We start from the raw sequence: 22,258 nt of genomic DNA, 5'->3' as shown, positions 1-22,258 counted from the left end.
ACAATTCCCGTTAAAGTAACCTCATTATTTTGAGGCGCGATGAAGATAGACGAAGAGAGGACACATTGAGAGAGATATAGAGAGAAAGGAGGAAAAGGGAAATGATGCAAAAAATCGAAGTTTATTTTTATTATTAGTTTAGACAAGAGCAGGTTGTTTTTTTAAAGAACGATCGCGTGAATTTTGGGTTTTTTTTCAAGTCGTTTTCTAGGGTTACATGATCGCCCTAACGAGGTGATCCAACGTGGGAGACAAGGTAATTTCGGAGAGAGAGGAGCGACCTCTCTGTCAATGCTAGCGTTCCTAAATCTTGACTTCATCGTCAGATCTCGCGTAGTTTCTGACGTATAATACTGATGGTAATTTTCTTTCGCGATATACTTATTCGCCAGGTGTAATCGCGAGAGCTTTCTTTCGCTCGTCACAGCAGAGAATAAACATTTGACCCTCCATTTTTTTTACGCACACACATCGGTATCACGTCGCATACTTTGGAAGAAAGAAATATCGGACAGATGCTCGCATTGATAGCAAAGGTCGTTTTTTTTCACCGTCAGAGACTTGTTGCCTTGAATCTAGTTTCGAATCGTTTTTGAAGGATCAAAAAAAGAGGGGCCAATATAAATATTAAAAAAAAAAAATACTCCTTCGTGTGATTGTTTCTTTAGGCTCCATTGTCCTGAGAAAGCACGCGTTTTTCTTCCATTTTATTTTGAAGTTTCAATAAATTGCAAAAGCTCTCTCGTACACCTTTTTTTTCTGATTATCGCTTTGCATTCCGTATATCTCAATGCATATTATTAAGTCTTTCTTCGAGTCTTCGGTTCGGACGAGATGCCGAGCGCGCGAGTTTAGGACCGGAGTTGTGCCACGTTGTTCGCAGCGCGTAGAGAATTTCTTTTTTTTTTAATTCTCTCTCTCGTGAATTTCTGTCGTGGAAACACGAAAAGCGTTCCCGGCGACAAGACACGGGTAAAGGTAAACGCGCCGCGCACAAACACACACAAACACGCCTGTCCGAAGGAACGTTGCCGAAAGTGTGTCTCTTTAGACATTTTTTTTTCTCGTGGATGATCGCTAAATTTTCGACAACCTTCGGCCGTTTTCTTCTGGCAACAGTGAAACGATCGCGTTTGCCTCTGCCTAACCCGGGACGAGAGTCACCCTGAGATCCCAGATATATTGAAAGAGAACAAAGTCAGCCAGTTGTAGCCGTGACGTGTTTTTTTTCTTTGGTGCGAAAAAAATGATATATGTGTAACGAGGACGCGGGCTAAAAAGCCAACTAGATATATCTTCCTGTTCTTGAATGTCTTCACTAAAACACCGGTTCCGTCGACTTGGGATCAGCCGTACGCGAATTCTCCAATAGAATTTCACCCTCTGTTCTTCAATAGCGTTCCCAAGGGATGTTTCGCATCCTTCTTTCCTTTATTTCTAAAACTGCACGACGAACAAAGCGGGGAGGAATTTCCATTATCCTCGCAACTCTGCCTGCCTCTTCTTTTCCCGATACCCGTCTCATTTCTGTCTCCCTTTCTCTGAAACACGCGCCTCTTCACGCAACTTTTTTCTAACGGCTGGTCGTAAATTGGCGGCGCCAGAAGCGGATCCGACGAGATCCTTCGACATTTAAATTCGTTCTTATCTCGGGTTGCGTCCAATTGCACATATGTATATTTACGTTGCGGCTCCCTATAAGATTTTGAGTCAGAAAACCAAACAAAAAGAGCACGTCTACATCATAAGATCTTGGTCGCGCGAGCGCGCGCGCCAGGAATAATAGGATATAACAATGTGTGAACAATATATATATATATGTGTGTATATAAGAAGATATATATATACATATATATAATCTATCTTTGTCCATTCCGTGTAAACGTATTCGATAGTTTTTAACCCATTTTTGCCATTTATATATATTATATTTTTTTTTTTGGCGTAATTCTCGTCTTGCATGCCACGCTTCCTTCGGTAGTTTAACTATACACCTTAACTTTGCGAAAGTGTGCAAGCGCGAGGCGTTTTCTTGTAGACACAACGATATGCATGGTGGTGGTAATAGGTTTGATACTTTATATATATATATACATATATATGTATATATATATACGTGTCCGTAGAGAGGGATCCGCCGGCACGAGCACGCGCTTGCACACGACATTTATTTATTTATTTTTTTTTACTAACAGTGTACATAACGCTTCTTTGTTTGTAACGCATAAAAACATGAATTATATTTAATTAACCCGATTACATATATATCTATTATGATCTTCTCATATGTGCATACGTATGGTGCGTTATGCATTTATGTATACATATGAGAGAGCGTTCGAAGAAGGAAGGAATTTCATATATAATATATACTCATACTTAGTATATATATATGTGTGTATATATATATATATATATATATATATATATATATATATAACTATATATAATACTGTTTTTCTCGATATATACATATATATATTATATATATATATTTATATATATATATATATATGTATTTATAACGATTACGTATAAACATTTTACATTTACATCATTGTCATTGTTCATGGTATTGTACTTTCTCGTTATTCGATTCTCGTTGTTGTTGTTGTACTATGCCATGTCACAATTTTGCTCTATATCTGCTCCCTTTCTTTGTGTTTTTTGACCCGCCCCAAAGTGTAGGCTACGATGATAAAAGGAAGAGTTCAGGATCGGGGACGAAGATGAGAGAGTCGAGGGGAAGCTCGTCAAGCGGCTACGATCGAGCGATTTCTCGATCGAAGCGACGCACAAGAGCTTCCCCGAAAGAAGAATCCGACGAGAGTCAGAAGAGAGAAGAAATTTGCAAGCGTGCCTTTTGCGCGTTTGCTCATGGACCACCAGGAAATCGTCATCGCGCTTTCGTCAGCGAGCTTTTGCTGCGAAAGCGTTTCCGGTAATCGCGTTTTCTCTTGCGTTTCCGCTCGCGTTTAATCCTTTGGATCCGCGATGATTTTATTTAGAAGTTATTCTCGTAATTTTTTCGTTCGAACGAAAATAAGTCGTTCGAGCTAAAATTTTTCAAGATGACTTTTAAATAGAGTCACGAGTGGAGCCTGAAGGATCTTGAATGTCAGAAACGCATGAGAGACGATCGAAGCAATTTGGGTATTTATATTGCAGTTTTGTATTCTTCACTTTCGTGATTTTTGCGGCACACAGCTAATTTTCGTTCGCGCAAATTTTTTTTGCGTAAGAACGAGGCTTGTGCTCGCTCTGTCTTTTTTACGCGCAAGAAAGAAGATCGAAGATCGCAGCAACACTGGTAAAGTATCGGTAAGATGAGGTAAAAAGTAAAATATTCAATCAAGGTAAAAAGGTAATATACGACGAGATATTGGTTTTAAAGATACCGATAACCTGATCGTAATATGATCTTTGTTTCTATACAACAAGCTTTTTATGCATATGTATATTGCACTTCATTATGTTAAATGTGCATACGTAATTCGTATTCCATATTTACATAATGATAGTACTATCTTATGAACATGTTGATGTTCGCAAATGAAAATAGTCGCGCATGCGAGTCAGCGGATTCTAATCATTGGTAAGATGATTAGAATCATTTCTCGCAAGCGAGAAAATTGTCTTCATTTGTGATTTTCTTTTTCTTTTTTTTAGGGTGAATGATATATTTCTGAGAATGAGAAAGATGTGTGTGAATGTATGAATGGAGAAGAATTGAGTGTTTTGTGAATATTTAATGTTTACAATATAAATTTATATGTACTTTTTGGTGCGTGCTTTATATCGATTTTGAATTATTTCTTGCTGTTGTAGCGATAAAAGAAAATTTTTTTTTCTCTATTCTCAGTAATAACAAGAAAAAATTCGAAATGTTATAAAGATGCGACATCGTGTAATAACGCTTATTTTTTTCAGCTAATTGTGTTTAATAAGCTGCGTTTCACCAAGGTATCAGAAATCTCTTAATAATTGTTCTTGATATCGACATGGAAATATTTTTTTATTTTTTTATTTTTCAGATTTCGATATTCAAGAACTATTAATAATAAGTTTTCTGAAATCTGAAGAAATCGCGCTGCGGGTATTAGAAATTTTATTTTTCTTCAACGGAAAATTAGAGACTGTAATTATGTACTATTATTTGCAACGTTCAAGTTGATAGTGTTGAAAAAGAAGCAGCCTTTTTTGCTCTCTAGACTTCGCAATCATCTTGACTTGATAATTTTTGTGCATTGTTACATATTATTTTCCATTGACGAATTATTATTTTCGTCCGTCTTTAAAAAAAAAAAAAAAAAAAAAAAAGGGATAGAAGATCGAAGAAAGAAGCAGATGTCTGGGCATCCAAAAGATAATCAAGAGTGCTGGTTTCTGAATATTTAAGATTCAGAAAGAAGTATGAGAAATCAAACTTGTCCACGAATTGAGTTTTCAAAAATCCTCAATTTTAGGATATTTGGATCTCGATATAAACTTGCATTTTACAATAGGTCTGCTCGTTTTGGCTAACTGGCTACACTAGTTCAAAGGTTTTTTTCTCTCAATGTCGAGCAAAAAGGACAACCTCTGAATTAGTGTAGCCAGTGTAGCCAAAACGAACAGACTTGATTATAATTTTTTTATGCATTTACTTTCATTTCTGCTTTTTCGCGATATCTTCGTTCGGCCGAGCTTTTGCATTCGCGATGTGTATTTTTTTTTTACCTGGAAAAACTCGCGATGAAGATGGATGATCCAAGTTTAAAAGTCTCGCATTTTGAGCTTTTAAACGAAAGAAGACGTCAAGACAACAACTTTACTTCGCCGGGTTGGTAATGTATCTATTGGATGGTGGTATAGTATTGGTAACGTTTGTGCTAAGTAGTATAAGATTCGCGTAAGGTTATTATTAATTAATAATACCACAATTCCTCCGCATAGTTTGTAAGGCGTATCCATATTATTGCAACTGTTTTTCCTACATTTTTTATGTAATTATGATATAATTTTCTTGTGTGCTGTGCGCTTTTATCAGATTTACAGGAGATTTTCTCATCTTGATATAAAATGTGATTTATATTTATCGAATTACATTGATTTCTCGCAGTTCTGAAAGTTTGATAAGAGATTTTGGAGATATTTTTTTTCTTAATTATCTTTTCAAACTAGGCACGCGAAGAAATCACAAGGTATTTCCCTACAATATATTTGTGAGAATGTTTTCTGTATGTGTGAGAAAGTCGAATGTAATTACGTTCGACGAAAAATTATTTTTTTATCTGTGTGTTTTGAGTGAATGGAATTGATATATATTATATCCAGTATAATATTTCTGATTGTTTAATCTTTTATGTCCTCATAATGATTACTTTTAATATGAAAAAAAATTATAATTTTTGCACTTTTACTTTTCAGGAAATTTCTATTAATTTGTGTTTCTGAATTTAATCACGATATTTTATTGTCTTCATGCTATGAAGACGTACAACAAAGATATAATTTTCGCGCGCTGCTAATAGTGAAATATGAATAATTTTCCAGGTATTTGGATTATATCAAGTCTACTGATGATACATGAGAAGATCGTTTTGGCATGTAGCTGCTTTCAAAAATGCATTTTGCTTTTTTGAAGGTTTGCTAGCCAGAATGTGATGCTGCTTTAATAGTGAACCTCTAACTGGTGGTGTCAGTACGGTAAAAGGTAAATTGTATAATATGTAAGTATTTAGTCTTGCGTGTTGTATCGGCACGCAAGATGCCTCTCCACTATTTTTTTATACATAAAATATTTTTGGCAGAAATAGTTGCTAAAGAATATTATATCATTTTTTATTATATTTTAGATTCAAATGGCTAAGTCTTTCGACGATTGTGGAAAAACTTAGTTTTTGCAAATAGCATTCTGGCAATAATACACTGTAATATTGATTATTTAAGATATATTTTCCTTATTCTTGAAATAGATGATACTATTTCTGCCATTCTATATCCATTTTATATTAGACATAAAAATGTACTTTCTCTTAGCACGTTTCTCCAATTTTCCCTGATTTATATTTATAAAGTGTCGTGTGATATATATCTGTATATATATCGCATTTTAAAATTATAATTGTTCCATATACATAGATATATGTTCAAGATATGATGATTGAAACAATTTTTCATGATCTACGTACTGACAAGCGATGGAGATTACAACAATGCGCTTGCCATTCGGTAAATTTTGAACAATTGTCTTCACAATTCTCATTCACTCGGTGCATTTAATTGGAGAGTTAATTCGATTCGCGAAAATTGCGCTACTTTCATACGAAAGTTGCGCAATAATCGCCGATCGAAGACATCTTCCTTTTCCTCTTTTCCTTCTCTTTCTCATTCCTTTCCATTTTTTCAAATTTTCAGCTTTTTCGACGACGCTGTATTAAAAGACTGGATTCCTTTGTCTCTGTGCACAAGTTTTTCGACAGTTCAAAATAGTATTTTGTATGAATCTCTGGATGGTATGTTGAAGTTTGAATGATTCGGTCGAAGAGACTTTTTTTTTTTTAAACTGGGAAAATCTTTCTCGAAATTTTTCATGCAGACAAAATTAATCGTCGAGATTGCAAGCTTCATTCTTGGATCGATCGGATTCTTAGGCGCCAGATTGCGAACGATCTCTCGATTGTCCTTGCATCGCTCGCGATTGGAGGGGGAATTTTGATGAAATTTGTCAATGCGGTATAGGGAGTCGCCACATCACCATGTTTCGCAAAGTCGATGAATAATTTATTGAATAATATGCATTGAAACACTTGTTTTTCGATTCCCGCCAAATTTGCCGATGACGATTGATTTAACGAATTTGATTTTCAGATTTTTGTTCAAGCTGCGTCAAGTATGTGTTTATCTCTACGCGATTTAAACTGATTTTTTTGCAGAAGCATTCGGCTATTTTGCGAGCAGCGACGCAAATATTAAAATCCGTGTACTAATTGTGCCGCTTTTCGCGGATACCGAATGATCACGTCAGAATATTTTGTAATTCTTTCGAATAATTCGAATAATATAATCGCCAGCTTTGATGACAATCTGAATCGGAAATTGTGAATTAATGAAACTGACATTGAATAATACGCGAACGATACCGATGCAATTTTTTTGTGAAATGACTAGAGGAAAATGTAATTTAAATTTTCAAGAGAAATTATGACTTTTCGCAAGTTCAAATTTTGATTGAAGATTTGAATAATTTTTCTACTTATAAATTGTGAATTTTAAATTGCTTGTAAACTCGTTGCGGGTACGCAGAGATTTCAAGTACACTTTAATTTACACAATTTTCATGTTTATAAAAAATTGCATTGTTTTACTTAACAAAGATCATGAAATGATTTACGAGATATAATGTTGGTATAAAATCGTTTTTATCCCTTTCGAGATCATTGCATAATATTCAAGATTAGTTCATGTTCATTACAGCTTTGTGATGATACAAGTTGATAGAAACATAATGCAGAAATCGTAATCGTCAATTCTACTTGATTGCACACACTGGATTGCGAGACGAGAAATTTAACATTGTCTTCATTTTGAGTTCTCATTCGAAGTTCTCTTCCCTCAAATCCTCGCAAAATATCGAAATCGATTTTAAATCGAAGCTTACAAATGTGAGACAGCAGTTACACATTTTTTTTCCCTCGATGGCGGCATTCATATCGAAATTACAACTTCCATAAATATAAATAGCTCCTATTTAGGAAATATTCTTGAAATCGACATTTGACGCCTACGTGACAATTACGACGACTACTGAACTACGAACTGTCGCAATCATCGTTACTCTGTTAATTATTGCTGCGCAGCGATTATTACCAGTGTTGCAATGCATTGCACAAATGACGACTAATTAATTTTCATTGGGGAGAATTATAATTCTGGTGGTTAAAATTGATACGTTTGTCGGGATCGTTGAAAAGAAACGAAAAAAGTATTCTCACATTTGTGTCCAGCAATCGTAAAGAGACATACTTGGATTTTGTCAGATCACTCTCGATCCAACGTCCCAATCTTCGCGATTTCAAATGACAAGACGGACGAGACCGATAAAGTTTCCCGATTCATTCTCGTGTATGACATTTTTTTCTATAGTATATAGTGGCGTATATAGTGGCGAGGGTCCACACACGGTGTTTCAGAATCGATTTTCGGATATTGTTCACGCTGCAATCGACATTATTCGCTCAAGAATACCCTGATCAGGCATTGGCGCTACGAGTGCGGGCTGGAGAAGCAGTTTACCTGCGAGACCTGTCACCAGAGTTTTGCCAGGTCGTACACCATGCGAGCGCATCAGAGGAGAATGAGCCATCTTATATAACACCTTACAGAAAGAGGGAAAGGCCTAGCCTAATCATCCAGAGATGTCGCATTCGAGCCGCAACTTTCTTTGAAGAGGTCATTCCCAAAGGAATTCGAGGACGGTCAACAGCAGCAGCTGACGATGAAACTGCGGCCTCGGCAGCAACGGGATTATGTCGAGTAATCGTCTCGTCTCGTGTGACGTCTTCCATTTCTCTCTCGGCGCTTCGAGCTTCGTCCGTGAAGAAGGGGAACACGTCGCGATGCCAAGTAACGAATATTTATTTCATTTATTTGATTTGTATCTCTCGTTGTGTCTGTCATCTCGCATTAGATAACTAATACAAATGATCACAAGTCTAATTTGTACTTCTTTCGGGCAATCGACCGTCATTATCTGCTTTCCATGGGCGCAAATACGACGTTGGATCGCTCGACAGAAATCCGGATTTCGCGTTGATTCAAGTATGAAAAGAAAATTCACGAGGGAATATTTTGGTCCTAATTACTTCAAAAATTTAATTCGACTTTTCGGCAGTACTCAGCGCGTAACTTGAAAAAGTTATCTAATCGAGCGATAATTTATAAATTTGAAATTATAATTGAATTATCGTCTTGGCTCGCGACATACAAAATATTGTTACAGTTAATTATAATAGTTTTTTTAGTCATATACTTGGATTTTCCTTACATTGAATTTAAAAAAGTTTATTTAACGAGTTTGCTTTCACAGTTTTGTTTTTATTGAATTTATTAAAGTTAATTTTTTGTTTGTCGTATAATTGTCGAAACAACAGTAGAGTAGCGAAATCGATTTTTCGACAGGAAATATATTCGAAAAATGTTATGAGAAAACGATGGTCTTTTTTGTATAATTATTAGCATAGCATTGCTATTGTGTGAAAATAGATCCAAATTCCAAATTGTGTAAGAAATTATTCTTCAGAGATTTATTCTCGCGAACAATCGACGCCATTGATTATTGTTGTAAATCGATTCGTTGAACATTACGGCGCTAATCGCAAATTATTGTTATAATAAATGGCTAATTGCTGCGAAAAGTCAACCATGCATGTGTGTTCCAATGATGTTTTCTTTACTTTTCTCATTTATTCGAAAATATCAGTTACTCGATGGGTTTTTACGAGTGCACATCAGATTCGAAATTTTTCATGGTTTTAATTTTTATAAAGTTGTTCTTTGAATAACATTTTTTCTTTTTTTTTTTTTTTTTTGGAAAGTTCTCTGCGTTCACTTGCTGATTATGCATTATTTTTTGAACTTATCCGATAGTCTTCAAAACTAAATTTGTAATATATCATTAAGAAGAGTCTTCATTTTTTCTACGTATTCATAAATTGTTCAAATTGCTATTTATAATTGAGTAGATTGATTTTAAAAAATGCGGACGATATATTTTGCACTGTCTTCATCGATAGGTAACTGATGCGGAAAGAAGTCGATTAAATCTTTCGGATTTTTATGTAAAGTTACATCTCCGTGTAATGAGCGTTTAATCGATGGATTTAAAATGGGTAACTGAGGAGATTGTCGTCACACTTCCTTTTTTGCGCTGCCGATTGCTCCGAATGTATGCGCTTCAGCCTGTTTCAATAAATTTTATTACTTTTAATCATATATCTAATCATTAACTTATTATCAGTCGCGTGATAAAGTTTGAGCGAAGCAGAAATAGGCTGATGCGTTCACATAAGGAGAGACAACACTTTTCAAATTTTTCGAGAGTGATATTTCTGGTATTCGTTCGTATCATTCGAATTGCATCCAGCGTACTTCTCGACATCCGCAAATGCGAATCCGACCAGATGGACCCCTCAGAGCTGAGAAGAAACAAATAAAGAATTTTTGAACAGAATATATTTTACTATTTCTTTTTATTGTGCCATTCCTTCACTCATCTTTTCAGGTGCTGTATCTTGCGATGCGTGTAAAATAACATTGTTGCACTAACTTTTGGTATGGTATAATTTTCTCAAACCATTATCATCTGAAATTTCACAGAAAATTATATAAAAAAACTAAGCACTGTGTGACCTCGATAACTTAATACATCTCTTAAATTGAACTCTGCTTTATATATACAATCATTTTCATGACAGATTATTGTTTTCAAAGAATATAACTAAAATTTCGATAGTCTAAAAATTATTGCATCCATCCATTGAAGAAATTGTATATTTCATTTACGTATCAAATAAATATTCTCTTTTAGTTTTTCAGAAAAAGTTAATTCGCTAACTACACGAAAACTATTATAAGACTTAGGACTCGTTAATTTTACGTAGCGTAGGAAATGGGGAGGGAAGGAGAGAGAGAGAGAAAGAAAAAAGAGAGAGAGAGAGAGAGAGGAAAAACCTTAAAATAAAATAAAAAGCTCTAGGAGAGAAAGAATTTTTTAAATTTGAACGCACGTTGCCACCATCCGCGCACATAAAAAGAATCCCCGGGGTGATAGTTGGCCGATGATGCTTGCAGCTGCCACCCTCTATTGGTCACCTTCTTCTGGGGTGCATCGGCAACCCACAGCAGAGCACTGCAGACTCTCCTGTCCGAGTTGCGGTCGCAGCTACAAGTATCGAAGCGGTCTGCGGAGCCATGTCGCCGAGTGTCTTTCGGAAAGAGAGAAATTGGAGGCTGATTTTCGGTGGCAACAGCAGCAGCAGCAACAGTGGGAAAATCAACCGTCTGGCTCGCACAGGCAACAACAACAACAGCAGCAGCAGCCACTCACTGCGAAGGACGTTCGAGTACTGTACAAATTCTGGAAATCGTAGATACATGTAGTTGAACATGAATAAGAATACGATATATAGTAAAGATTTTGATCCGTTCCATCAAAATATCCTTGTGTTTTTTCTGTATTATTTGATTTTATCTTTAATCGGAATATATGGAGGTATAGGATCTCTCATCCGTTCTCGATCCACGGAGTTCATCGTTTCTCAACTTGGAAGCTGTCAACATCTCGATCAAGGCATTGTCTCTTGCTACTTTTTTGGCAGATGGTTTCATCGATTTCTATCTATATTTTTTTTCTTTTTTTTTTAATGTAGGTTATAGATGTGATAAAACCGTAAATATCTTTGATAAAATGTACATACTTGATTATTTTTAGAAATCGGAAGACAATTTTTCATCTGCAGACTGATAGTTTTGTCCGTATCAGAAAATTATTTTGGTACATATATTTAAAAATTCCAAATTAAAATAAATTATAATTAAATAAAATATTTGAGTTGTTTTCATGCTAGAATTATTACTTTTAGTTAAAAAATGTATATAATATATATAATATAGCAATTCTGAATTAATTATTAACTTATATATATTATCTGTATAATTTTTCATTTTTTAACTTGTCTAATAAATGAAATAAAAGTGCTACTACATGTTAAGGCTTCTGGTTTCTTATTAGTGATATAATGAATTAAGACGTCAAAAGCGAGAAAAAAAATTGTTTTATTTTTGCAAAGTACATTAAAATAAATGTTTTTTGAATGCGACCATTTCGATAACATAAATTAATAAAATTAGCGAAAATTCTAAAATTTATTTTCAGCAAAAAAGATCTCTTTAGCGACAATTGATTATAATTGAGCTATTCATAAACGAATCAAAAAGATTTTTGAGTACATTTTACTAATCCATATTCTATATCGAAGCAATGTGGTCGTATTAAAAAAATATTTTGATTTATTTCTCAAAAAAAAAATTCACGATTCTCGCTTCTGATGTCATAATTCAATACAGCTATAGTAAGAACACAGGAGCTGTAAGCAAAAAAAAACAAAGTTTAATTAATCAAGTTATATTTTTTTATAATATGTGCATAATTCATGAATTGATTTTTTCCTAAATTAATTTTAATCATAGATATAGCATTTGGTACATGCTTCACTTCGCATTGTATATACAATTCATTTGATCAATATTTTATTAACAAAGGAACAAACAGAGGATCAGCGTTAACTGTTGGCTGATGTGTATTGCATGCTGAAGTCTTGTCTCATCCAGTCGAACGTGAGCTTCGTGATTGTCAACATAGTGAATAAGTGTCGCGTTTAATGCGACAAATAAAGGAAATACATCCTGGGCGCTTCATCTCGAAGGGAAGTTCATCCTCGTTCGAATCATTGACGCATAACTTCGATCAAGTACATACTATGTTCATTCGTTGATGTGTGTTGGGTGGAAACTATACAAGGAGGCATTAACTTTTACATTGGGTTGAATTAATTAATTACATCACAGGTGTAAACATGGATGTACTAATAAAGAAGTTCATTTTGGTGCAGCATGTAAATAACAACAGCTCAAAATAACGAAAACTGTGTACAAGGCTCTGCTATTATTTATTTTTATAGACGAAACATTTCAAATGAGAAAATAAGTCTAAATAGATTGGTAAAGTTATTATCTTTATATCTAATATTGAAAAAATTTATTCTATTTTTCTTAATTATTATTTTGCTCATGTTTTGCTATTCCTAGTGCAATAAATACAGAGATATATGTAATATATTGTTATCACTTTATATATTAGGATCGTAATACGCAAATAAATGTTTTTATCTTTATTACATTAAATAGTATTGCATGCAACAATATAGAATTGTTATTACGTACTCTTCCATTAAATTTTCCAATAATTCAAGCGAATACTACAAACTTGAAGGATTAAACACGAGCGGGAGCAATCGCGGAACTTTTTGCACAGTTCTTTCTTTGGAGCGAGCTTGATTCAGTATCGTCTGTACGCTTGGTTCGAGCTTTTTCTTCATCGAACGATCGGAAAAGAAAGAAAGAAAGGCGAGCTACGATGTTTGGACCGAAGTGTGTGTTTTGCGGCTTGCCGAGGGAGATAGAGATACTCTATGGGGCTCGTGTACGTTTCGGCAGGAACCCGTGTGATGTAAACAGGCCTCCCTGTATGCTTGCAGCCAGCCTCGCGACGAACTTCGTCTCTGGCGATGGCGGCGAGCTGCGATATCAGTGCGTAATGTGCGGACGCCGGTACAGGTCGCGGTCATCTCTCACGCGACACTCCAGATACGAGTGTGGACGCTTAGGATCCCGCTATACCTTCACCTGCACCCTCTGCGGCAAGTACTTCTGCCGGCCGGACCATCTCAAGCAGCACATCCTCAACATCCACGGGGGCGCCGTCGCTAAATGACGGCGAGAATACGCGAATTTTCGGCCGACGCGACGAAGCCAGGAATCCTCTGGGAGGACGGCAATAAAGATTGAAGAAAAATCTTGTGTCCCCGCAACATGCACTGAGAGAGAAATTTTATATTTTTATAATATAGAGATGTCTAAGAACGTCGAGATATAAAAACAACCTAGTTCTGTGTAAGCTTCAAAGAGTTTCATGAGTTTTGTTCTAGATTAGTTTTAGGTAAACTATTGTTTAATATGATTTGTGTCTAAACGAATCTAATTTATTTTTAATGAGGTCGAGTCAATTTCGATCTTGGCAATGAATTTTTTTTTTTTTTTTTTTTTTTTTTTTTTTTAACAGGTTGCAGATGCGACTATTTAAGATATACGTTAGTAATTGTTTTTATTGTTTAACATAGAGTTTATATTTTAATCGTATTCTTTTCTTCGCTATTTTTGTCCAAAGAAAAAGATACCAAAGGTAATCTTTATTTTGAATTTGTTAGTAGAATTAGTTATCGTTGTGTGAAACTATATGAATTATTATTTTATGTATGATTAAATCTCGAAAATTTCTTATGAAATTGTTTTCATTTAGAGATTATGTTCTTTGTCTAAATATTTCTCTATTTAAATATATTTACACAATTTGTCCGTCTGTTTAAAGAGTTTGTTACAATCTAATTAATATATTTCCATTTTTGTTTTCTTAAAGTTTCAGATAACAAACATAATTATCAGCAAAGTTTTTATTGAATGAATTACAAGATTAATAGATTTTTTATTATTACGCTCTAACATATTATTTATTAATTAAAAATGTGTTTTAGTAAATGTTTTCTCTCTGATAAAGAGTTTTTTTATTTTTTTTTTTATTGGATTCAAGATTAGATGAAATCGATTAATAGAAATATGCATTTGCTACATGCATATTTGTACATCTGTTGGGGTAAACTGCCAAATAGTTTGATGACGAATGCCAAATGACTAATATTCCTATTTTTCTAATGCAAGGTATGTTTAAGTTATGTTATATAAGTTATATACAAAAAAGATACACAATAAAATATTGACATATGCATATGGATAAATTAATATAATAGTATGTGTCGGAGTGATAAAATTATATTTATTCCTACTCTTGTTGAATTTTTTGAAATTGGACCTATTTATTTTATATCTTTGAACGAGAACCGCTAAACTAAAAATGTTTATTGTATGAAAATGAATATGAGAATAAAAAGTACAAATCTCTAAATTAATAAAATAGGCATTACTAGCGTGCGAAACTTTATAAGCGTTTTCAGACGAGTGTCCGAAAAATAATTTAATTTATTTAGTGAATATAATAATACATATAATAATTATCTATGTTAAAATCTCTTCCACTCTACTACTAATTTTAATTAATAACAAATTGCTCATCTTAATGCATCTCGCATCCAAATAAGATTGCTCACTTATGAAAGTTAATAAATTTCTCTTACTCGGATAATTATATTTGCAAAAATTAAACATTATAAAATAATAAAATATATAAAATTTTGTAATATGTCACACACGCGTATTAAAATGGTACAATTTCTCTGGTCCTTTTGTTGCAATTAAGATTAGATTTTTATTGAATAAATAATTATTTATGCCAAATAATTATTTTAAAATAGGGTATGTATATTATATTTTTAAGTTGATGTTGTAGAAGGACATGTTTTTTGAGTTTTCTATTAAAAAAGTTCTTTTTTATTATTTTATCTGCTTACAGAAATGTGCCAATTATATACAACGAAAAATGAAGTTATGTAGCATACAACTTTTGTGACCTGCTATATTTGAGGCTATGGAACATGCGCAAATATATTATTTATGAGTTACATACATATAATAAGAGAATAAAATTATTAAATTTTATAAATTTTTTTATTGATGTGAGTATATTACTGTTATTGATGAACGTTAAATCCATACACATTGTTATTTATCAGACTTTATAAATTTTTATGAAATTTAAATAAAAAATAGCATTAAATGGATCTACACTCCTTAGTCATTTCGTATTCATATTTCTGAAATTTTATATTTCAGTTTAATTATATTATTCTTTGTCTTTTGTATAAATATCTGTGTTATAGCAATTTTTTTTATTAAACTTCTTACACATGTAAGTAAATTTACAGATTACAGAATATTGCGATAAAATGTATATATGGCAAATTTTTTTTGTTTTTAAACTGTTTTAAAGTATTAATTATTGAACTATATTCTTGTAATTAAAGTATTTTTTAAATTGTGAATATGTAAAAAATAGTAATAATTATATAAATTAATAAGAATTGGATTAATATATTTTTTGTCGGTTCAGTTAAGATAAAATTTAATTATGTAATTGTAGCTATTATTAAAATGTATGGAATCGATTTCAAGCTTTATTTACTTTTCATATCATAAAAACTATATTGTTTAAAATTGTCATTTTAATATTACATTTTTCAATTATTATAACAAATTTGTCATTTTTATTTCGTTTAATTATACGATTGCGATGTGGAAACGGTTGCAGAACTTAATCATGAGTGTATACGCATTCACAACATACGCTTTATTAAAATAAAAATTAATCAGGCGCGATAATCAAGTTTTATTGTTTCGATAATTTGTTTTAATTGTATAGAGATATTTTATTATACGAATTCTTCTATCTTGTTTGACCAAGTTCGTTAAAAAGAATCTCTCTATTTAACAAGTTGCTTCATAAAGTCTTATTCGAAAGAGACATCTTTGATATTGATTTTCTTTTGAAAAAAAATTCAAGAGATACTTCCTCTATTCCAGTTCATATTTTAATTTTTAAAATATTTTTAGAATATTATGCGGTGGATGTTACTTTATTTTGTTTTGTTACAGACTTTTATTGGAAATATCAATATATAGCGTGCAATAAACGATACAAGAAAAAGTCGAACCTAAATAAGTTATAGTGCATTGCGAAAAATCATTTATTTCAGGTCTGACATTTTCGATCATGTGACCAGGATGCATGAGTGTTCCTGAATTATCGATCTTGTTTATAATTTTGATGCCTTGTCGATTTGAATATTTATCGTGCTAAACAAAATTTGCGTTTCATAAACTTTTTATCGGCAGGCAAGACTGAAAATTCTGTGATTTATCTGAAATCTTCTATCTGAGAAATATTGTGATTATTTTGCTTGTTTTGTTTATTAAAAGATATTTTTATTTATAATTATTTTTGTTGTGTTAATGTAATATTTCTGCGATTTATTTATACCGTATGCGCTGAGGAAGGCTCTAAAAAAGAGCCGAAGCGTTCGCACTTTAATGTCATACTTGTATATTAAATGTATCTTTTATGATTATTAAAACCTAACTAATTCTTTATAATTTAAAAAAATACGCGCCTCATTAACTGCGCTTGGCTCCTATAGCTAACTCATAGCCTGAGACTTAGATTGATTTAAAAGATATGATTTAATACTGAACATCATCAATTTTTATTACAAATAATTTAGTAATAAGTTTAGTTTTATTTTATTTTTAGACATATACTTACGAAATATATACATATATATATTGAAATTATATTGATATTGAATCAATCAAATATCCATATTATATTTTGCGATGAGACTAAAATTATTATTTATTAAATGTCTATTATTATATATTAAATGTGAAGGAATAATTAATTATCAGAAAAGGCATTTTAGATATTTTTTGAGAGATAAGGATATGAACAAAGATGATATATATTTTTGATAAAATAAATGAAAGATATTATTACGCGGCTATATATAAATTGTTGAAATGTATTTTACGTTGTATATTTTGATCTTTTAATAAATAATGTATACGCGATGCATTACACTAATTTTATATTATTGTACTTAGTGCTTTTGACATGATTGAATGTTCTCGTCTGTAAAGCAAATAGCAACAGCTTGCATTGTTAGTTTATTGAAAGGAATAATATTTGCAACTTGTCTAATAATATTAACTAAAATATGCTTATCTACATACATATATCCTTTTTTTATATTATACAAATTACAAATATTCCTCGATTTCATTTATTAGAAAATTCGTCTCTTGAAGATAAAAGTGTTCCATAAACAAGAGGATTGCAGTTGCATAAATCTCGGATTAATTAACGTCAAAATAATAATATATATATATTTTCGCGAAACACCATCATGCTCCAATTTTATTTTATTTTTTTTTAATTTAAAGATTCTAAAAAAGTTTGCAATTCTTCACTGAAGAGATTTTGTGCGACGCAACATGTGAAGATTCTTAAATTTACAGACATAAAAGCTCAAGCTTCCTAACTTAAGTTGCGATAAAACTCACCCGTCATCTAATTTACCTGACCTATAATCATAATTTTTTCTCTGTCTTTTATAATGTTATATAGATCCTGGGGTTTAGTTACGAGGTAGTTGTAGTTTGGCATGTCCTGCTGGAAGATCGTAAAAAAAATCAAAGAAAAAAAGAACGAAAGAGAGAGAGAGAGAGAGAGAAAGACCTTGCATGTTCGAGCAATCGCCAGACACCTGCGCTGCTCGCAGATCGTAAAATTTACACGTTTGTTTCGTTTCGGACTTGCTTGCAGTATACTGGAATGAGTACTCGACGCTACCCCTGGCCTTTCATCAGTCACTCGACTGGAAGAAGATATCGTCCGAGCAGCAACAGCAACAACGGCAGCAGCAGCAACAGCAGCAGCAATTTCCGCAGCAGGGTCACGTCTGCAAGAACTGCGGCAAGATCTACAAGCAGAGGAATGCCCTGTGGCGGCACTTCAAGTACGAGTGCGGCAAAAGTCCGAGATTTCAGTGTCCGTATTGCCGTTATCGGACGAAACAACGCTCCAACATGTACTCGCACATCAAGCATAAGCATTTAGGCCTCAAGATTTACGCGATTGATCTCGAGGCGGGAAATTGAACGCTTATTTCAGTTTTTTACCGTGCGAAATAGCAAAGTGCCTCCGTTTCTCGTAGGATATAATTGTACGTTTGTTATTTAATATGATGAAAGTATTGATTTCGCTATGATTTCACGTGAAATTAGTATTCGTTAAAAGCGTTCGTAGAGTATCGATTTAGGGGCAGCAATTTAAAAGTCAATATGTACTATATATGCGAAAAATTTTCATAACTACTATCGATTCTATCGATTCTTTTGTGACCAAAAATTAGTTTAAGATTTCTACATGTGATACATATAATTGGTTGTATTAAAGTTGATTAATGAGAAATGAAAATATTGAAAATGCTGAAAAATTCTATTTTGGTGATTTTATTTAAGAGATAATAACTATTGAGAATTTCTTCTTTTCTCAATAATTTATTTTTATCTGTATGAGTACAATTTCGAATTTTTAATAATTATTTTTTATTATAGTATATTTTTTACTTTATATAAAGAATTTTTGTTAAAAGATCTTTATCTAACATAACTTTATATGTGTATAAAAATATTTCATTAAAAAAGAAAATAATTGAGAAATACTTGATATGTCATTGATTTATTTTCTGTCAGATTTAATTAATTATTAAATTAATATGTTATATACTATTCCAAATATAGAAGTTTCTTACAGAATTCTAAGTATATTTTTTTTTACTTTGACAAATATTCTAGAAGAATGAATTGCTCAAGTTATGTGCACCCTCTATCAAGGTTTGAGAGGCGAAAACTAGTAAATTATATTAATCAGTATAAAAGTGGCCGATTTTCAGATGTTTCGAGCATGCGGACTGAGGGATGGTCTGTCATCCTCTATGCCTATCCTCCTTCTGCGAGTTTAGTAGTTAGATTTCAATAAATATCTCGAGCTGCTATATTACTCCCTCGTTCAATGCTCGTCGTTGTCTGTTGCAGCATCGTCGTACATCAACAAACTCATCGGCGAGTATCGTTGTCGTTTCTGCAATTGTCCATACTCGACGACGGGTCATCTAAAGCGTCACCTGACTAGGGGCTGCTTCAGGGATCCGTCTTTCCCGATCGAGAAGCGGCGCAACATGAACAGGCTAGAATCTAGGAACTACGTATGCCCGAAATGCTCGCAGGGCTACAAGAACAAGCGTACTTTGGACACGCATTTGCGTACGGCGTGCGATCACGAGCCGAAATTCCAATGTCCGTATTGCGGTCTCAAGAGCAAACACTCGCGCAACATTTATATGCACATTAGACGCAAACACACAGGCGAGGATCTCTTTTTGATAATCAACCAGGACGGCAAATAAATACACCATTTTTTACTCGATTTTCGATAATCTATATTACTAAAGTAAAGAAAGTAGGAGGCGCAACTTTAGTGAAAAGAGATAGTATGAGAGAGAGAGAGAGAGAGAGGGAGAAGGAGAGGGCACATACATGAGGTTATTTGTCAAATTTATGTATTATGTAACAAAATTAAATATGGACTTTTTATATTAATCTGAAATGAAACTTCAAAGTATGTCCTGGTTTGCTTCATATTTCTTTCACTTTTAAATAATTTTTTTCAATGAATTGATAATGATTGCGGTAACATAGTTTTGTGAGGAAGAAATATTGTACTGTGAATTGTTAATTATAAATATAGTATTATTAAATTATATAAATTAAATATATTTATGTGATTATTGTATAATTATATATATACATATAAAATTTTATATTTATAAAGTATTATCTTATAAAGTTTAATTAGCAAGAACTACATACTGTTGTCAAGACTGTTTTAAGATTGTAAGACTTATACTATCAATATTACTATAAAAAAAACTTTGTAGAAGCGTTATTTGAATTATTTGTACTATACACATCTTTTTACAGAAAAAAAAGAAAAGAGAGAAAGCATATCAAATGTGTTCGATCATATTGCGAATATTTTTTATGAGTGCTCTACGTCGATTTTTCTCGCAAAAATAAATATTACGCACTTCAAACCATATCTCTTTTTATTTTACTTCCTGTCAATTGTGTGTACACTCCAGAAAATCATTTCTTAATATTCAAAATTCACAAAGAATATTTTGGTTCTTGATTGTAATAAGAATACAAAAGGCCATTAAATATATTCTGATTTTTATATCTCTTGCAATATTATTATTCATAATAAAAATATATGAACATTCCGTTAACCTGTGTTAGCCTTTTATTTCAGATAACTATAGCTTTTACACCTTGACAAAAGCGACTGTTTGCGGAGACATCGAATAATAAAGTGCGCAATTATTTTGTAATTAATTCGAATTTATCATAAAATATTAAAAACAAGAAATGAAAATTTTGCTAGAAAGTATTCTGGAAAGTATGAATTAATATAAAGAATAACATTTTTAGACTAATTTCTAATGATAATATTTTATTTCGAGGCTTATCTATACATAAAATTGCAACAATTATTACAAGTGTATCATTTACAATATTCAATTTGACTATTATTTAAAAAAAATTATTTTTTTATCATAAAATTATATTTGATATAAGTTGTTCGTGTTATAGGATTTTTTCATTTGAGATAATTTTTGATATCACTATGGAGAATTTAGAACACTAATGATACTAACGACGAATCATGTTGATTGTTGCAGAAATCTTCACGTCTATCAGAACGTTTACCTGCGAATACTGCAGCAAGAGCTTCAACCTTGAACACGTTCTTCTAAGTCATCTGAAGAACAATTGCTATTTGAATCCGAGTTCCGCATCCTACCACGCGCAGGCTTCGAAACCGTTCTTGTGTGCCTTATGCGGTGCCTCGTATTCGAAGCTGAACTCCCTAAAGTGCCATCAGCGTTACGATTGCGGTAGAATTTTGAAGTGCGACTGTTGCGACAAGACTTTTCTGCAAACGAGCAGTTTATACAGACATAGAAAGTATGTGCACTTTATGCTCAAGTAATATCTTCTGTGATTCAAAGCATTAACTCTGTCGTAAGAAATCCGTGCAGAGCTTTCTAAATTCTGTGTGTGTGTGTATGTATGTGTGTGTGAATATATAAAAATAATACTAAATAAATTTGTACAATATCAGTCTGTTTACATTGATTTACCTATAATATTTTTGAAAATATTAATTTGATTTCTCAAAATATTACATTATATCGCATTCTATGTTTGTAATGAATTAAAACGACGATTGTTATTGAATTTTCTGAAATGCAACACATTCATTCCGTCACGAATATGTGTGCACATTGCACGAAGTTGTATGATGAATTTTTGACAACTAATATGAGAGTAAGTAGTAATGTGTATTTTCCTTCTCGCTGCAAAAATATCATAAGCGAGTACTCCAAGCGCATAAACAAACATTATACTTTCCCAACTCGTTTTACAGCAGACCGATTAATGTTTAATTTGTTTTATATGCATGAAATATATTTTGCAGCTTTGTGTTAGAAAGTTTAATCCTTTGCGGCCGAAGTTTTCAAACATCGGAAACACAGGAGATGATTGCATTCATAAATTTTCAATTTTTTTTTAAATCTTACCAATTTTATTTTCAGATTTACATACAATAACAATTAATATTATTTATTGTATTTAAAAAAAACCGTTTTGAAATGATTTCCGACCGCAAATGATGAAACATCTATAGTCAGAATAATACATTTCTGTACAAAAACTGGCGAGCCTGAAATAATCATATTCCGTCCGAGAGTATTGCTTTATCCCGTCGTGAATTTTCCGCTCCTTCGAATATTAGAACGCGATCGAC

The 22,258-nt window shown here is 32.6% G+C and overlaps 1 protein-coding gene across 50 annotated transcripts in view; it reads left to right on the top strand.

Annotated features, from left to right (window-relative positions):
• Positions 1–22,258, top strand: part of LOC114933442 (longitudinals lacking protein, isoforms A/B/D/L) — a 246,568-nt gene that overhangs the window by 13,281 nt on the left and 211,029 nt on the right. Inside the window, exon 7 of one of the 50 annotated variants that reach the window (XM_085484432.1) lies at positions 21,129–21,414. The exons of 46 other annotated variants lie outside the window; for them this stretch is intronic. In XM_085484432.1, coding sequence (XP_085340558.1) covers positions 21,129–21,414 — 286 coding nt within the window. Of the gene's footprint in view, positions 1–10,833; positions 11,176–18,148; positions 18,827–19,422; positions 20,481–21,128; positions 21,415–22,258 lie in introns of those variants that run through there. 3 more of the 50 variants (XM_029305992.2, XM_029305998.2, XM_029306010.2) reach the window with 3 other exon arrangements.

Source organism: Nylanderia fulva, unplaced genomic scaffold (assembly GCF_048542155.1).
Source record: "Nylanderia fulva isolate GAGA-0341 unplaced genomic scaffold, ASM4854215v1 Scaffold3, whole genome shotgun sequence".
Taxonomy (NCBI): Eukaryota; Metazoa; Arthropoda; class Insecta; order Hymenoptera; family Formicidae; genus Nylanderia; species Nylanderia fulva.
The sequence above is the reverse complement of the archived record's forward strand: the minus strand, read 5'-3'. Positions and strand labels throughout refer to the sequence as shown.